Here is a 16,244-nt window from a genome sequence, read left to right on the forward strand (position 1 = left end):
TGATCACTTTGTATTCAATTTTCTTGGGCGATAAAGTGATGAAAAAAACGCGAATCAGTCTATTTTTTTGTTACGCCATTCACCATATGGGCTAACTTTTTCAAATATTTTAATAGTATGGACGTTTTTGCATGCGGCGATGCCCATAATGCTATTTTTTTTGTTTCTTTTTATTTTGGGGAATGGGGATGATTTAAATTTTTATAATTTTTTTTATATTTTCAAAACTTTTTTTTACATTTTTTTTTTACTTTTTGTTAGGTCCCCCAAGTGGACCACAACTTACAATCATCAGATGTTAATTGCTCCATTAGTCTGTATAGAAATCACTATATCACAGTTTAGTGCTGCCATCTAGTGGCCTGAACTGGGATATACTAACAATAAGCCTAGTACAGGCTGCGGCTTATTTATAGAACAGGGTGCTTTCCCCAATCTCCGCTGGGGGAAAGCGCGCCTCGAAGAGGAATTCCACCCTTCTGGTTTTTAACATTCCCAGATGCCGTGAGTGAGGAGAACTCATTGCTGTGAGGGAAGGGGGAATGTGGTGTATTCTGGGGCCATACGGGTGAAGAACTGTTCCATTTTGGGGGGCATAATAGGGGTTGGATAACCCTTTAACCATTAAGATACTGGAGGTTTTTTCATTTTCATTTTTTTTCCCTATCTTCCTTGAGCCATATCTTTTTTATTTTTCCGTTCCCATATCCATATGAGGGCTTATTTTTTGGGGTATAATTTGTACATTATTATGGCATACAATGTAGTGGGAAGCAGGCAAAAAATTCCAAATGGGGTGGAATTGAAAAAAATATATAAAATTTCCCCACCGTTTTATGGGTTTTGTTCCTACGGCGTTTCCTTTGTGGCAAAACTGACCTGTGCCCTTCATTCTCTGGGTCAGTAAGAATACAACGGGGGGTGGCAGGGGAGGAGCCAGGGCAGGTGGTGGGATGGGCCAGGGTGGGTAGTGGGCGGCGTTGGGGGGGCCCCAATTCAGATTCTTGCTATGGGGCCCAATCATTTCTATGTACGCCCCTGCTACTGCCAGTACTGTCTTGATGGAGAAACTGTATGTACAAACCAAGAAGAATTGCTCTTTAGCAGAAGGAGAAAATCTTGCATCATCTTACCCACTCAGCACACCGAGAACCAGGTTCAGTACGAAAAATGATCCAAAGATGACGAGGCTGACGAAGTAAACACACGGCAGTTCATACCCCATGGCATCCTGCATCTAAAGGGAGGAGAGTGACCACATGTTATGTGACAGTTACACTTGTGTCTGATCATCCCCACCCAAATCAGAAGCTGTTCCCCCAGATTATGGTTAAATCCCCCTTTTTTGTAGACTTCATCCACATCGTTCATGCTGCTGGGACTCAGGGACTTCACTTTGTATAAAGGCTAGGCTAGGAGAGTGGGGGTAGATGTGCGGGTTACAAACCACCTGCGACTTTATCCTGTCATTTGGGAAAAATTTCGAGTGCATAGAGGTCACAAGCAGAGCTGCTTTCACCATTCCTGTAAGCTGCAAGATGTCTCATCATTGTCCTGCTGGGTACTTGTACTGTGCATGCCTTTCTGTATTATACTGTGGGAGATGTATGCACCAAGCGATGCGCTACTGGGTAATGTGGGCACAAAACATCTCATCATTGTCCTGCTGGGTACTTGTACTGTGCATGCCTTTCTGTATTATACTGTGGGAGATGTATGCACCAGGCGATGCGCTACTGGGTAATGTGGGCACAAAACATCTCATCATTGTCCTGCTGGGTATTTGTACTGTGTATGCTTTTCTGTATTATACTGTGGGAGATGTATGCACCAGGCGATGCGCTACTGGGTAATGTGGGCACAAAACATCTCATCATTGTCCTGCTGGGTATTTGTACTGTGCATGCCTTTCTGTATTATACTGTGGGAGATGTATGCACCAGGCGATGCGCTACTGGGTAATGTGGGCACAAAACATCTCATCATTGTCCTGCTGGGTACTTGTACTGTGCATGCCTTTCTGTATTATACTGTGGGAGATGTATGCACCAGGCGATGCACTACTGGGTAATGTGGGCACAAAACGTCTCATCATTGTCCTGCTGGCTACTTGTACTGTGCATGCCTTTCTGTATTATACTGTGGGAGATGTATGCACCAGGCGATGCGCTACTGGGTAATGTGGGTACAAAACATCTCATCATTGTCCTGCTGGGTATTTGTACTGTGCATGCCTTTCTGTATTATACTGTGGGAGATGTATGCACCAGGCGATGCACTACTGGGTAATGTGGGCACAAAACGTCTCATCATTGTCCTGCTGGGTACTTGTACTGTGCATGCCTTTCTGTATTATACTGTGGGAGATGTATGCACCAAGCGATGCGCTACTGGGTAATGTGGGCACAAAACATCTCATCATTGTCCTGCTGGGTATTTGTACTGTGCATGCCTTTCTGTATTATACTGTGGGAGATGTATGCACCAAGCGATGCGCTACTGGGTAATGTGGGCACAAAACATCTCATCATTGTCCTGCTGGGTATTTGTACTGTGCATGCCTTTCTGTATTATACTGTGGGAGATGTATGCACCAGGCGATGCGCTACTGGGTAATGTGGGCACAAAACATCTCATCATTGTCCGGCTGGGTATTTGTACTGTGCATGCCTTTCTGTATTATACTGTGGGAGGTGTATGCACCAGGCAATGCACTACTGGGTAATGTGGGCATAAAACATCTCTCATGTTGCAATATGGCACCTTGCAGTACACTGTAGCATGTTACCTAAACTGCTCGGCCAGCCAGCACGCTTGTGAATGAAGCTCTGGATGTGACACGAGATCAGGACTAGATGGAAAGTATTTACAGATTACCATACTGTGTAGCTGTAACCTCATAATGAATTGGGGATGAGCTGCTAAATTTTAAGATATCCATAAGAAGGCAGCGAGTTGTGTGACCCTATATAATGGACCTGTGTTCCTGAAGATACGCAGCTAACACCAGCGCTCCTCGGCTCTCAGAAGAAGCCCTATTTATAAACCCTTTCATCTTTCTGAGCCTCTGGAAATCCACTTTAAAGTTTTAACAGTGGCCGCATCCCACAGACCCTGACTGGGGCCCTGTACATGAAGATGATGCAGTGGCATCTCCTGGCCTCGGGTCTCCAAGATGTTTCCAGACCATAATTCCCAGAAAAGCTTATACAGCATGAAATGTGGGATACAAAAGGAAACATTGTTTCTTCCCAGATACAAAGTAAAACCAAAGGACACTGTGGGAACCAGGCATTAAAATGATTCTGGGAAATGGCTAGTATCTGTCCTCCGTGCTCTACCCTCGTAGTGAGGTTTTATGAGGATAAAAAAAACAATATCCCCTTCATTGCCATATATCTGAGTACATTCGATTATAAGGGTTACATCAATTTATTTAGCTCTGATGGGCCAACACCTACCCAGTATAACACATCTGTCCATCCCTCCATGGTGATGCACTGGAAGACAGTGAGCATGGCAAATGCAAAGTTGTCGAAATTGGTAATGCCATGCTTTGGTCCGTCCCACCCAGACTCACACACGGACCCATTAGGACAGTGGCGACCATTATTGCTAGTGAGAGCGCAGGGTGACGGCTCCTCTTCTGCAGGAACTTCTAAAAAGTGAGAATAAACAGGAAAAAAACACAAACCAGAAATGTGAGAATGACAAAGAAGCTGCAAAATTCCTAATGGTCAAGACACTTGCTAATGATAGACAAACCAATCAGTCAACAGTCATATTAGGTAAGCACTGTTCATTCCGTTCAGGTCCTGGTCCAGATCCGTTAGGATAAACAGACCCCTAAATGGCTCTCCTCTAGTATCCTAGGCTAAACACCCAACAAATGGCTCGCTACTAGTATACTAGGCTAAAGACCACATAAATGGCTCTCCTCTAGTATACTAGGCTAAAGACCACATAAATGGCTCTCTACTAGTATACTAGGGTAAAGACCACATAAATGGCTCTCCTCTAGTATGCTAGGCTGAACACCCAACAAATGGCTCTCTACTAGTATACTAGGCTAAAAACCACATAAATGGCTCTCCTCTAGTATACTAGGCTAAAGACCACATAAATGGCTCTCTACTAGTATACTAGGTTAAACAGCCTCCTAAATGGCTCTACACTAGTATACTAGGCTAAACACTCCCTAAATGGGTATCCACTAGTATACCAGGCTAAACACCCTCCTAAATGGCTCCCCTCTAGTATACTAGGCTAAACACCCTCCTAAATGGCTCCCCTCTTGTATACTAGGCAAAACACTCTCCTAAATGGCTCCCCTCTAGTATACTAGGCTAAACATTCTCCTAAATGGCTCCCCTCTAGTATACTAGGCTGAACATCCTCCTAAATGGCTCTCCACTAGTATACTACGCTAAACACTCCCTAAATGGCTCCCCTATAGTATGCTAGGCTAATCCACCCCACTAAATGGCTCCCCACTAGTATACTAAGCTAAACAGCCTTCTAAATGGCTCTCCTCTATTATACCAGACTAAACACCCACCTTTATAGCTCCGCTCTAGCATAGTAGGCTAAATACCCTTCTAAGTAGCTCTCCACTAGTATACTAGGCTAAACACCCACCTAAATGGCTCTCTTCTAGCATACTAGGCTAACCATTCCCCTTAATAACTCTTCTATAATACACTAGGCTAAACAGCCTCCTAAATGGCTCTCCACTAGCATATTAGGCTAACATATACCACTAAGTAGTTCTCCTCTAATATACTAGGGTAAACAGCCTCCTAAATGGCTTTCCACTGGTATAGTAGGCTAAACATTACCCTAAATGGCTTTTCACTAGTATACTAGGTTAACACACACCACTAAATAGCAAAATGACTAAACACCACCAGGAATGTGGAGAGATCAATGGATATCAAGTTAAAAAAAAGTGACATCACTGTGCTTATTATCCCTGTACTGTGACATCACTGTGTTTACTATATTTGTACTGTTACATCTCTATGTTTATTACCTTTGTGCTGTGACATCACCGTGTGTATTATTCCTGTGCTGTGACATCACTGTGTTTACTATCTTTGTACTGTTACATCTCTATGTTTATTACCTCTGTGCTGTGACATCACTGTGTTTATTATCCCTGTGCTGTGACATCACTGTGTTTATTATCCCTGTGCTGTGACATCACTGTGTTTATTATCCCTGTGCTGTGACATCACTGTGTTTGTTATCCCTGTTGTGAGACATCACTGTGTTTATTATTTTTGTACTATTACATCTCTATGTTTATTACGCCTGTGCTGTGACATCGCTGTGTTTATTATTTCTGTGCTGTGAAATCACTGTGTTCATAATTAGGGATGAGCGAATCGACTTCGGATGAAACATCCAAAGTCGATTCGCATAATACTTCGTTTGAATACTGTACAGAGCGGGCGTGCCGTACAGTATTATAATGTATTGGCTCCTAAGAGCCGAAATTATTACTTTGCGAAGTCTCACGAGACTTCGCATAATAACTTTATAAATGAATTTCTACTGTAAAAAAACATTTCCTGAACCCGGGTTTGGTTCCAAGGGTTAGAACCGAACCCTAGTTCGGGAAATGTTTTTTTACAGTTGAAATTGATTTATGAAGTTATTATGCGAAGTCTCGCGAGACTTCACAAAGTAATAATTTCGGCTCATAGGAGCCAATACATTCTAATACTGTACAGCGCGCTAGCTCTGTACAGTATTCAAACAAAGTATTATGCAAATCGACTTCAGATGTTTCATCCAAAGTCGATTCGCTCATCCCTATTTATAATCAACAAATATATATTTTTTAATATACTGCCCGAGGCACTCACTTTCTACATTTACTGTGTTTATTATAATTACATGACATCACTTTGTTTATCTCTGTGCTGTAATAAAACTATCTTTATTATCTCTGTACTGTGACATCACTATATTTATTTAAGAGTAAGTTCAATAAAAAAATAAAAATAAAGAGTATAGGGCGCTGCACTCCATATAAAAATAATTGCTTCAAAATGATTAAAAAAATAATAATATTAATAACAACATAATTAAAAACATTGATGAAAAAAGATAGCCACTCCTCCTTCTGAAATGTATGTAGAAGGAAAATTTGTATTATTTTTTTTTATTATAAACCCAAAATACATATAAAAAATAAAAAATTAGCATGATCCAATGTTGCACATAATAGTAATAGCAAATTCATATATTAAATTCATGAAATAGTGTCCCAAAAATATCACTTAATAACGTAGCATATAATAGTAATTCATACAATGAGGTAATACATCATGATAGACACAGCCATACAATCATGTAATAAATAGTTGTAATGATTGATTTGATGTACAGTCGGTAATTATAGTCTCTTGTACAGTAATTAATATCCTGAAAACACGATTGATCAAGGTGTCTTATAAATATTATCCTGCAAATATGTCTATTGTTTTCTGTCCATGATTGATCCTCCTAGTGATAGAAACATGCTGTTAGTATCAGATATTAATGATAAGCAATTAAAATAAACTGAGGCTCCGTTGTGTCCATTCAGTAACTAATAGCGTTTTGCTGTATAAGCCCAATAGTTACTGTCAGCGTCCTGCCGGCAAGTGACGTATATTATTGTCCAAAGTCATAGAGTCAACTCCAGCATCTTTATCTCATTTACTCCATCCCAATAGCTGGCTCCTACCATAGAGGTATGTGGGGCTGTGCGCTTACCCCAGCCTCTGCTTGTCAGGTTGTCTCCTTTGGGAGCACGTGTAAGCGGCGCTTGGCGTTCCCCCCTCCTCCTCCAGGTGGGTATGTCGTTCTGGGGCTTTCTGCCGTAGCGCTCAGCCTTCTCTTTCCGTTTTAGCAGCAAATTGGGTAAAAAACCCTTTCAAATAGATGGCATGCCAAAATAGATAATACAGATATATATATATATATATATATATATATATATATATATATAGTGACAGACACGTTTCAGAGCACTAGCTCCTTCCTCAGTGGCTGTATATCTTATATTTGGCTTTCTCCACCTTTATTGTCTTATTAGAACCAAATTCCGGACTGGATTATTTCACAGTTTGCTTACCTGCAAAACCCGTATATAGATCAATCATTCTATTCAATATTTTTTCTTTTTTAGTTATTTTTCTTAATCACTTACACATAGTGCTTCTTTCAATTACCCACATAGAATATATAGTGAAAACTTTCACTTTTGGTCATCTGCAATTCTAATGCGGTTTCTATGTGCTTTTCGCTTTACATATGCGTTTTTCGTTTTATATGCGTTTTTGGTTTTTAAAAACTCCTTTTTTTGTTATTCTCAATCCTTGTATCAATGTACATTTGGAAGAAACACTTGCCTCGATTCAGATTTGAAACAAAACTAACAATAAGTGTGTAGAAGTCACTACATCCTGTAATTATGAGATCAGTAAAATGGTTATATATTTTATATTGTCTGTCTTATTCAAATACGAATGAATTTCCCTTATAAAGGTTACAAAAAGGGAAAGAAAAGAAATAGATATGAACACATGTCCCTTGAAAATAATAGCTTCCCCGTCATCTGAAAAAGCCAAACAATTCCAAATCCGCATTCAAACCCTGTGGTGTCAATGTATCGAAATCAAAGATTCTTGTAGCACCAGACATATTGCCACCTTTCCAATGTTGTTGAATGCTTACTATTGCAGTAAAAGTTAATCCTCTAGGGTCCTTATTATGACATTTTTTAAAATGTTTAGATACTGTAGGGGTCATTTATCAAACTGATATAAGGGAGAACTGGCTGAGTTGCCCATAGCAACCAATCAGATTCCCCCTTTCATTTTACAAAGGAGCTGTCCAAAATGAAAGGTGGAATCTGATTGGTTGCTATGGGCAACTCAGCCAGTTCTACTTTACACCAGTTTGATAAATGACCCCCTCTATGTTTTTTTAAAGCCGTTCCGAATGTTAGCTATATGTTCTGATATTCTCTTTCATTATACGCTTTGTCCTTCCCATATATTGTTTCCTACAAGGACACTAAATCATGTAAATTACTTTAACTGTGCTGCATGTCAAGAATTCTTTAATTTCCCATTTATATGCGTTCTGCGTAGAACATACCAAATCCACCTTTTTAGGGCCCCAGTTACTTTACAGTTCCCACATCTCCCACATCAGTAGAATCCTTTTACATCTATCCATTTAGGAATAGTATCCATTTTAGTTAAATGTCCTGTGGTTGGAGCTACTTCCATACCTATTGGGGAAACCCTAGTATAGGTGATATTTGGAGTTGTTGGCAACAAGGAACCAATTATTTTGTCTCTAAGTAGATGATGCCAGTGTTTCTTTATACTTTTTTCTAATATTTTGCGTTGAGAGTTGAATGGAAGAATCATTCGCATTGTTTCCTCTGTCTGTTTGGCCAGATCTTATGACCCAAAAACGTACTCCTGTGTATCTTTCTAACCTTTTCTAAAGAGGCTTGTATTATGTTTTGTGGGTCATTTTTACTTATAAATTCACTGGTCATTTGTTTAGCTTCCTCCTTAAATTTTACATCCAGAGTACAGTTACGTTTTAAAAGACGAAATTGGTTAACGGGAATATTCATTAGCCATCTTGGTAAGTGACGGCTGGAATACAGGATATAGCTGTTCTTTTAAACAGATTTCTGGTATGTGCTGCACATCAATCTATTTTTTCACACAGATTAAAAAGTCAAAAAATACTACCTGTTCTGTAATTATATTTGGGGTGAATTTCAAAATTTTCGTATTACTATTTAAATAAAGTAAAAATTGTTGCAGCTCCTCCTTTCCTTTGTCCCATGTAAACAATATGTCATCTATATAGTGCCGGCAGAGTACCAGACCCTCCCCCAGCCATGGCCTGATGGTGTCAGAATCCCACTGTGCCATAAACAGATTTGCATAGCTGGGGGCGAATCTGGTACCCATGGCGGTGCCTGAAGAAAAAAAATCCAATGCATACCAAAAATAATTATGGGTAAGTATATGATATACCCCCTTTATTGTGAAATCTATCTGGTCACCCTCTAATGTTCCTTCTCTATGTACTATAGTTTCAGGTGATTGTATCCCCTGTTCGCGATCAATAATTGTATATAAAGAGCTCACATCCAGTGTTCCCAAAATCCAGTGTGGTTGATACTGTAAATTCTCAACCACCGTAATAATCTGGGAAGTGTCTTTGATATAGGATGGTGTTTTCTTAATGGTTGGAATATTTGATCTAAATATTGGGACAAATTCGAAGTAATTGAGCCTATACCTGATATAATGGGGCAACCTGGAGAATTTCTTTAGTCGTTATGTACTTTAGGGATACAGTAAAACATAGGAATTCTCTGTTCTGTTTCTGTGATGTTTTCGAACTCTCTTTCATATAATACTCCTTTTTCCAATCCCTATTTACATAAACCTACCAACAATTGGTGATATTCATTAGTTGGATCCTTTTCCAGTTTTATACTGTATATGTTGTCACATCTGTAAGATGTTTCTTACATTCCTTATCATATTTGTCTGTATCCTGTATTACAACCGCCCCTCCCTTATCAGCTGGACGTATAGTGATATTTTCCATTTTTAGTAGTTGTTTCAACGCCTGAATTTCCTGTCTCGTTAAATTATTATATTTACTTGGAGGATTTTTTATTTTTCTTATTTCAGTTTCTACATTTCTTCTAAATGTCGCCATCTCCTGCCCAATTTCCTGTCTTGGATATAATTTAGATTTATGTTTCAGTTCAGTATGCTGATATTTAGCAGGCACAAGTGTTCCTCTTTCACAACAAGTGTTCCTCGAACACAACTTCCTTATGAATTTTTAAATTCCTATGTAGGCATTACATTTATTTAACAGGGTTGTTGGGGCAAATTTTAACCATTTATTTAATAGTCTAGTCTGGGTCTAGTGAGTACACAATTACTCAAATTGATAATGGAACATCTATCTTTTATCTGGTTGTGTTCAGTCTGTTGTCTCTGTTGGATCCGTTTACCCTGTCCTCTACAGATTTTCTTCTTTGAGGTGGTCGTTCTGAGTGAGATCCCTGATAAGTTTGTGGATAGTAAGGATGTGGCTTCTGTGTCTATGTCATTCGTCCTTCTTTTATTGGTGAATTGTTCCTCATCTGATGATTTTTGGGGCTAATTTCTCTGTACCTCAAATTGTATTTGTGATTTCGTGTGATTTATGATTGTTGGTATGCCCTTCTTGGTGATTGGTGTCTTGTTTGGTGATGTGTTCCTGCTCTGTGATGGTGGAAGTCTTGTCTAAAAAAATTGTGCCTCGCATAGTGTTTCATATCGATTAGTGATTGGTATATTATAAACCGCTCTCAATTCAACTGTATTATTCATTGATGTAATGTTAATACTACTGTGTGCATTCTTCTGATAGTGTTCATGTTTCTGAGAATAATCTTTCTTTTGAGTCTGACATCATCAGGCCATGGCTGGCAAAACAAATGACCAGTGAATTTATGAGTAAAAATTATCCACAAAACATAATATAAGCCTCTTTAGAAAAGGTTAGAAATATGGATAGGAATACTTTTTGGGCTCAAAAGATCCTGCCACACAGACAGAGGAAACAATGCGAATGATTCTTCCATTCAACTCTTAACACAAAATATTAGAAAACAAAGTGTAAAGAAACACTGGCATCATCTACTTAGAGACAAAATAATTGGTTCCTTATTGCCAACAACTCCAAATATCACCTATACTAGGGTTTCCCCAATAGGTATGGAAGTAGCTCCAACCACAAGACATTCAAGTAAAATGGATACTATTCCTAAATTGATAGATTTAAAAGGATTCTACAGATGTGGGAGATGTGGGCACTGTAAAGTAACGGGGGCCCTAAAAAGGTGGATTTGGTATGTTCTATGCAGAACGCATATAAATGGGAAATTAAAGAATTCTTGACATGCAGCACAGTTAAAGTAATTTACATGATTCAGTGTCCTTGTAGGAAACAATACATAGGAAGGACAAAGCGTATAATAAAAAAGAGAATATCAGAACATACAACTAACATTTGGAACGGCTTTGAAAAACATACAGTATCTAAACATTTTTAAAGATTGTCATAATAAGGACCCTAGAGGATTAACTTTTACTGCAATAGAAAGCATTCAACAACATTGAAAGGTGGCAACCATATTGCCAATAAGTCTCATCCTGAGTCTTCAAGAATCTTTGATTTCGATACATTGACACCACAGGGTATGAATGCAGATTTGGAATTGTTTGGCTTTTTGAGATCACAGGGTATGGGCCCAAGGCTGACGGGACATCGAGGTCCGGCTGTTTTGTTACCAGCACCTCGATCTCCCCTCGGCATTGTGCTCATTCCCCATTTAGTCTTCAGGGAAGCTATTATTTTCAAGGGATATGCGTTTATATCTATTTATTTTCTTTTCCTCTTTATAACCTTTTTAACTTGCGTTGTGAAGATCTGGCAGGCAGTTCCGTCGCCGGAACTGCCTGCCGGATTCGGAAATCCGTGTGCATACAGACAGCATTTATAGATGGTTTCGGATGCGAATCCATCTAATAAATGCATTGAAACACCGGATCCGTCTCTCCGGGGTCATCCAGAAAAAACGGATCCGGTATTTATTTATTTTTTTGCATTTTTAAAGGGTTCGTTTTGCCGGAACACTTGGTGCCGGATCTGGCATTAATGCATTTCAATGGAAAATAATGCCGGCATTCCGGCAAGTGTTCCGGAATTTTGGACGTAATTTTCTCTGGCCAAATACCGTAAGAGTGACTGAATTGAAGACATCCTGATGTGTACTGAACGGATTGCTCTCTATTCAGAATGCATTATGATAAAACTGATCAGTTCTTTTCCGGGATTGAGCCCCTAGGACAGAACTGAATACTGAAAGTACCCAAGACAGACAATATAAAATATATAACCATTTTACTTATCTCATAATTACAGGATGTAGTGACTTCTACACATTTATTGTTAGTTTTGTTTCATATCTGAATCGAGGCAAGTGTTTCTTCTAAATGTAAATTAATACAAGGATTGAAAATAACAAAAAAGGAGTTTAAAACACAAACAAAACGCATATCTAGAGAAAAACGCCTAGAAACCGCATTAGAATTGCAGATGACCAAAAGGGAAAGTTTTCACTATACAGGTCCTTCTCCAAAAATTAGCATATTGTGATAAAGTTCATTATTTTCTGTAATGTACTGATAAACATTAGACTTTCATATATTTTAGATTCATTACACACCAACTGAAGTAGTTCAAGCCTTTTATTGTTTTAATATTGATGATTTTGGCATACAGCTCATGAAAACCCAAAATTCCTATCTCAAAAAATTAGCATATCATGAAAAGGTTCTCTAAACGAGCTATTAACCTAATCATCTGAATCAACTAATTAACTCTAAACACCTGCAAAAGATTCCTGAGGCTTTTAAAAACTCCCAGCCTGGTTCATTACTCCAAACGGCAATCATGGGTAAGACTGCCGACCTGACTGCTGTCCAGAAGGCCATCATTGACACCCTCAAGCAAGAGGGTAAGACACAGAAAGAAATTTCTGAACGAATAGGCTGTTCCCAGAGTGCTGTATCAAGGCACCTCAGTGGGAAGTCTGTGGGAAGGAAAAAGTGTGGCAGAAAACGCTGCACAACGAGAAGAGGTGACCGGGCCCTGAGGAAGATTGTGGAGAAGGACTGATTCCAGACCTTGGGGGACCTGCGGAAGCAGTGGACTGAGTCTGGAGTAGAAACATCCAGAGCCACCGTGTACAGGCGTGTGCAGGAAATGGGCTACAGGTGCCGCATTCCCCAGAAACAGCGGCAGAAGCGCCTGACCTGGGCTACAGAGAAGCAGCACTGGACTGTTGCTCAGTGGTCCAAAGTACTTTTTTCGGATGAAAGCAAATTTTGCATGTCATTCGGAAATCAAGGTGCCAGAGTCTGGAGGAAGACTGGGGAGAGGGAAATGCCAAAATGCCTGAAGTCCAGTGTCAAGTACCCACAGTCAGTGATGGTCTGGGGTGCCATGTCAGCTGCTGGTGTTGGTCCACTGTGTTTTATCAAGGAGATTTCAGGAGATTTTGGAGCACTTCATGCTTCCATCTGCTGAAAAGCTTTATGGAGATGAAGATTTCATTTCTCAGCACGACCTGGCACCTGCTCACAGTGCCAAAACCACTGGTAAATGGTTTACTGACCATGGTATTACTGTGCTCAATTGGCCTGCCAACTCTCCTGACCTGAACCCCATAGAGAATGTGTGGGATATTGGGAAGAGAAAGTTGAGAGACGCAAGACCCAACACTCTGGATGAGCTTAAGGCCGCTATCGAAGCATCCTGGGCCTCCATAACACCTCAGCAGTGCCACAGGCTGATTGCCTCCATGCCACGCCGCATTGAAGCAGTCATTTCTGCAAAAGGATTCCCCAGCAAGTATTGAGTGCATAACTGAACATAATTATTTGAAGGTTGACTTTTCTTTTATTGGTCGGATGAAATATGCAAATTTTTTTAGATAGGAATTTGGGGTTTTCATGAGCTGTATGCCAAAATCATCAATATTAAAACAATAAAAGGCTTGAACTACTTCAGTTGGTGTGTAATGAATCTAAAATATATGAAAGTCTAATGTTTATCAGTACATTACAGAAAATAATGAACTTTATCACAATATGCAATTTTTTTTAGAAGGACCTGTATATTCTATCTGGGCAATTGAAAGAAGCACTATGTGTAAGTAATTAAGAAAAATAACTAAAAAAGAAAAAATATTGAATAGAATGATTGATCTATATACGGGTTTTGCAGGTAAGCAAACTGTGAAATAATCCAGTCTGGAATTTGGTTATGATAAGACAATAAAAATGGAGAAAGCCGAATAAAGGAAACACAGCCACTGAGGATGGAGCTAGTGCTCTGAAACGCGTCTGGCACTTTAAATATATATTTTTTATCTATTTTGGCATGCCATCTATTTGAAAGGATTTTTTACCCAATTTGCTCCTAAAACGAAAAGAGAAGGCTGAGCGCTACGGCAGAAAGCCCCAGAACGACATACCCACCTGGAGGAGGAGGGGGGAACGCCAAGCGGCGCTTACACGTGCTCCCAAAGGAGACAACCTGACAAGCAGAGGCTGGGGTAAGCGCACAGCCCCACATACCTCTATGGTAGGAGCCAGCTATTGGGATGGAGTAAATGAGATAAAGATGCTGGAGTTGACTCTATGACTTTGGACAATAATATACGTCACTTGCCGGCAGGACGCTGACAGTAACTATTGGGCTTATACAGCAAAACGCTATTAGTTACTGAATGGACACAACGGAGCCTCAGTTTATTTTAATTGCTTATCATTAATATCTGATACTAACAGCATGTTTCTATCACTAGGAGGATCAATCATGGACAGAAAACAATAGACATATTTGCAGGATAATATTTATAAGACACCTTGATCAATCGTGTTTTCAGGATATTAATTACTGTACAAAAGACTATAATTACCGACTGTACATCAAATCAATTATCTACAACTATTTATTACATGATTGTATGGCTGTGTCTATCATGATTTATTACCTCATTGTATGAATTACTATTATATGCTACGTTATTTAGTGATATTTTGGGGACACTATTTCAAGAATTGAATATATAAATTTGCTTTTACTATAATGTGCAACATTGGATCATGCTAATTTTTTATTTCTACATTTTTTATAATTTTTTTATATGTATTTTGGGTTTATAATACATTTTTTTCATACATAGTTTCCTTGTCCTACATACATTGCAGAAGGAGGAGTGGCTATCTTTCTTATCAATTCTCTTTTTTTAACTTATTGAGATTGGGTGACCCAATAGGAAACCCTCCAGCATCCATTACGTTCTTTGTGTGAGCCGCTCATTAAGTTTTCATTTTCCTGACATAGTTAAGAACATGCAATGTATTTCAGAGGCAGAACGCCGACTATGGTGCTTCTTAACTATTTTAGTTTTTTTAGTAATTTTTTATAAATAATTTTTATATCCAATGCAGCGCCTTATAGTCCTTTTTTTATTGAACTGTCTATTGATGTGACTCCGGCTGTCCAATGATTGTCTGGTGGGAAGGTGCAGTAGCCTGGTTCTCCTGAGACTTAGGAGATACACATTTTATCCCAGTATTGTGCCCAGCATTGCACGACACAGTCTGGTAAGGAGCTGTCCATTTGATAGCAGGATATACATCAGCTGAGGTGTTACACTAGGGAAGCGCCCCCTTATCTTTCTTTTCATCACTATATTCATTATCTGCATATGGTGACATCACTATATTTATTATCTCTGTACTGTGACATCACTATATTTATTATCTCTGTACTGTGACATCACTATATTTATTATCTCTGTACTGTGACATCACTATATTTATTATCTCTGTACTGTGACATTACTATATTTATTATCTCTGTACTGTGACATCACTATATTCATTATCTCTGTACTGTGACATCACTATATTTATTATCTCTGTACTGTGACATCACTGTGCTCATTATGCCTGTTTATTAGAGAGTAAAATAATCATAAGCTTTTAATTTTCTGAATTGCTGCTAAAAGTAATCATGGTAGAGTAGGGTGGTGGGCCCCATTCCAAGTTTGCGATGTAGCACCATGGTTACTTGTTTCATTCCTGGTCTTGGTTGGATACAATTGCAACAATCCCTGAATTGAGAGAAGTTTTAGACATGTATGGGTTTTCATACTCCTAAAATTCCTATTCACTGATTACAAGCAGGTATCTAGAAGTCTATGAGAACGTTTTAGAACTTCTATTTATAATTGATTAATGGGGTTTTCCAAGACTCAAATACTGATGACCTATCCTCTGGATAGGCAATCAGTATCTGATTGGTGGGTGTCTGACACCCAGAACCCCCACCGTTCAGCTGTTTCAGAAGGCACCGGCTCTTGCAGTTGCGCTGTGGCCTTCTCTCAGCTTTTCCTAGGCCAGTGCCGACATGTTCATCGGTCACGTGGCCTAGGAGCAGCTCAGCCCCATTGAAGTGAATCGGGCTGAGATGCGATACCAAGCACAGCTGCTATCAAGTGGACGGCAAGGTGCTTGGTGAGCAGGGAGAAGGTCACGGCGCTTGCAGGACCGCCGATGCCTTCTCAAACAGCC

General features: G+C 39.4%; 1 protein-coding gene across 1 annotated transcript in view; it reads right to left on the minus strand.

Moving 5' to 3' along the window:
* Positions 1–16,244, minus strand: part of CACNA1C (calcium voltage-gated channel subunit alpha1 C) — a 562,571-nt gene that overhangs the window by 153,017 nt on the left and 393,310 nt on the right. Inside the window, 2 exon segments of the mRNA XM_044281366.1 lie at positions 1,134–1,237; positions 3,462–3,658. Coding sequence (XP_044137301.1) covers positions 1,134–1,237; positions 3,462–3,658 — 301 coding nt within the window.

Source organism: Bufo gargarizans, chromosome 2 (assembly GCF_014858855.1).
Source record: "Bufo gargarizans isolate SCDJY-AF-19 chromosome 2, ASM1485885v1, whole genome shotgun sequence".
In the NCBI taxonomy this organism is placed as follows: domain Eukaryota; kingdom Metazoa; phylum Chordata; class Amphibia; order Anura; family Bufonidae; genus Bufo; species Bufo gargarizans.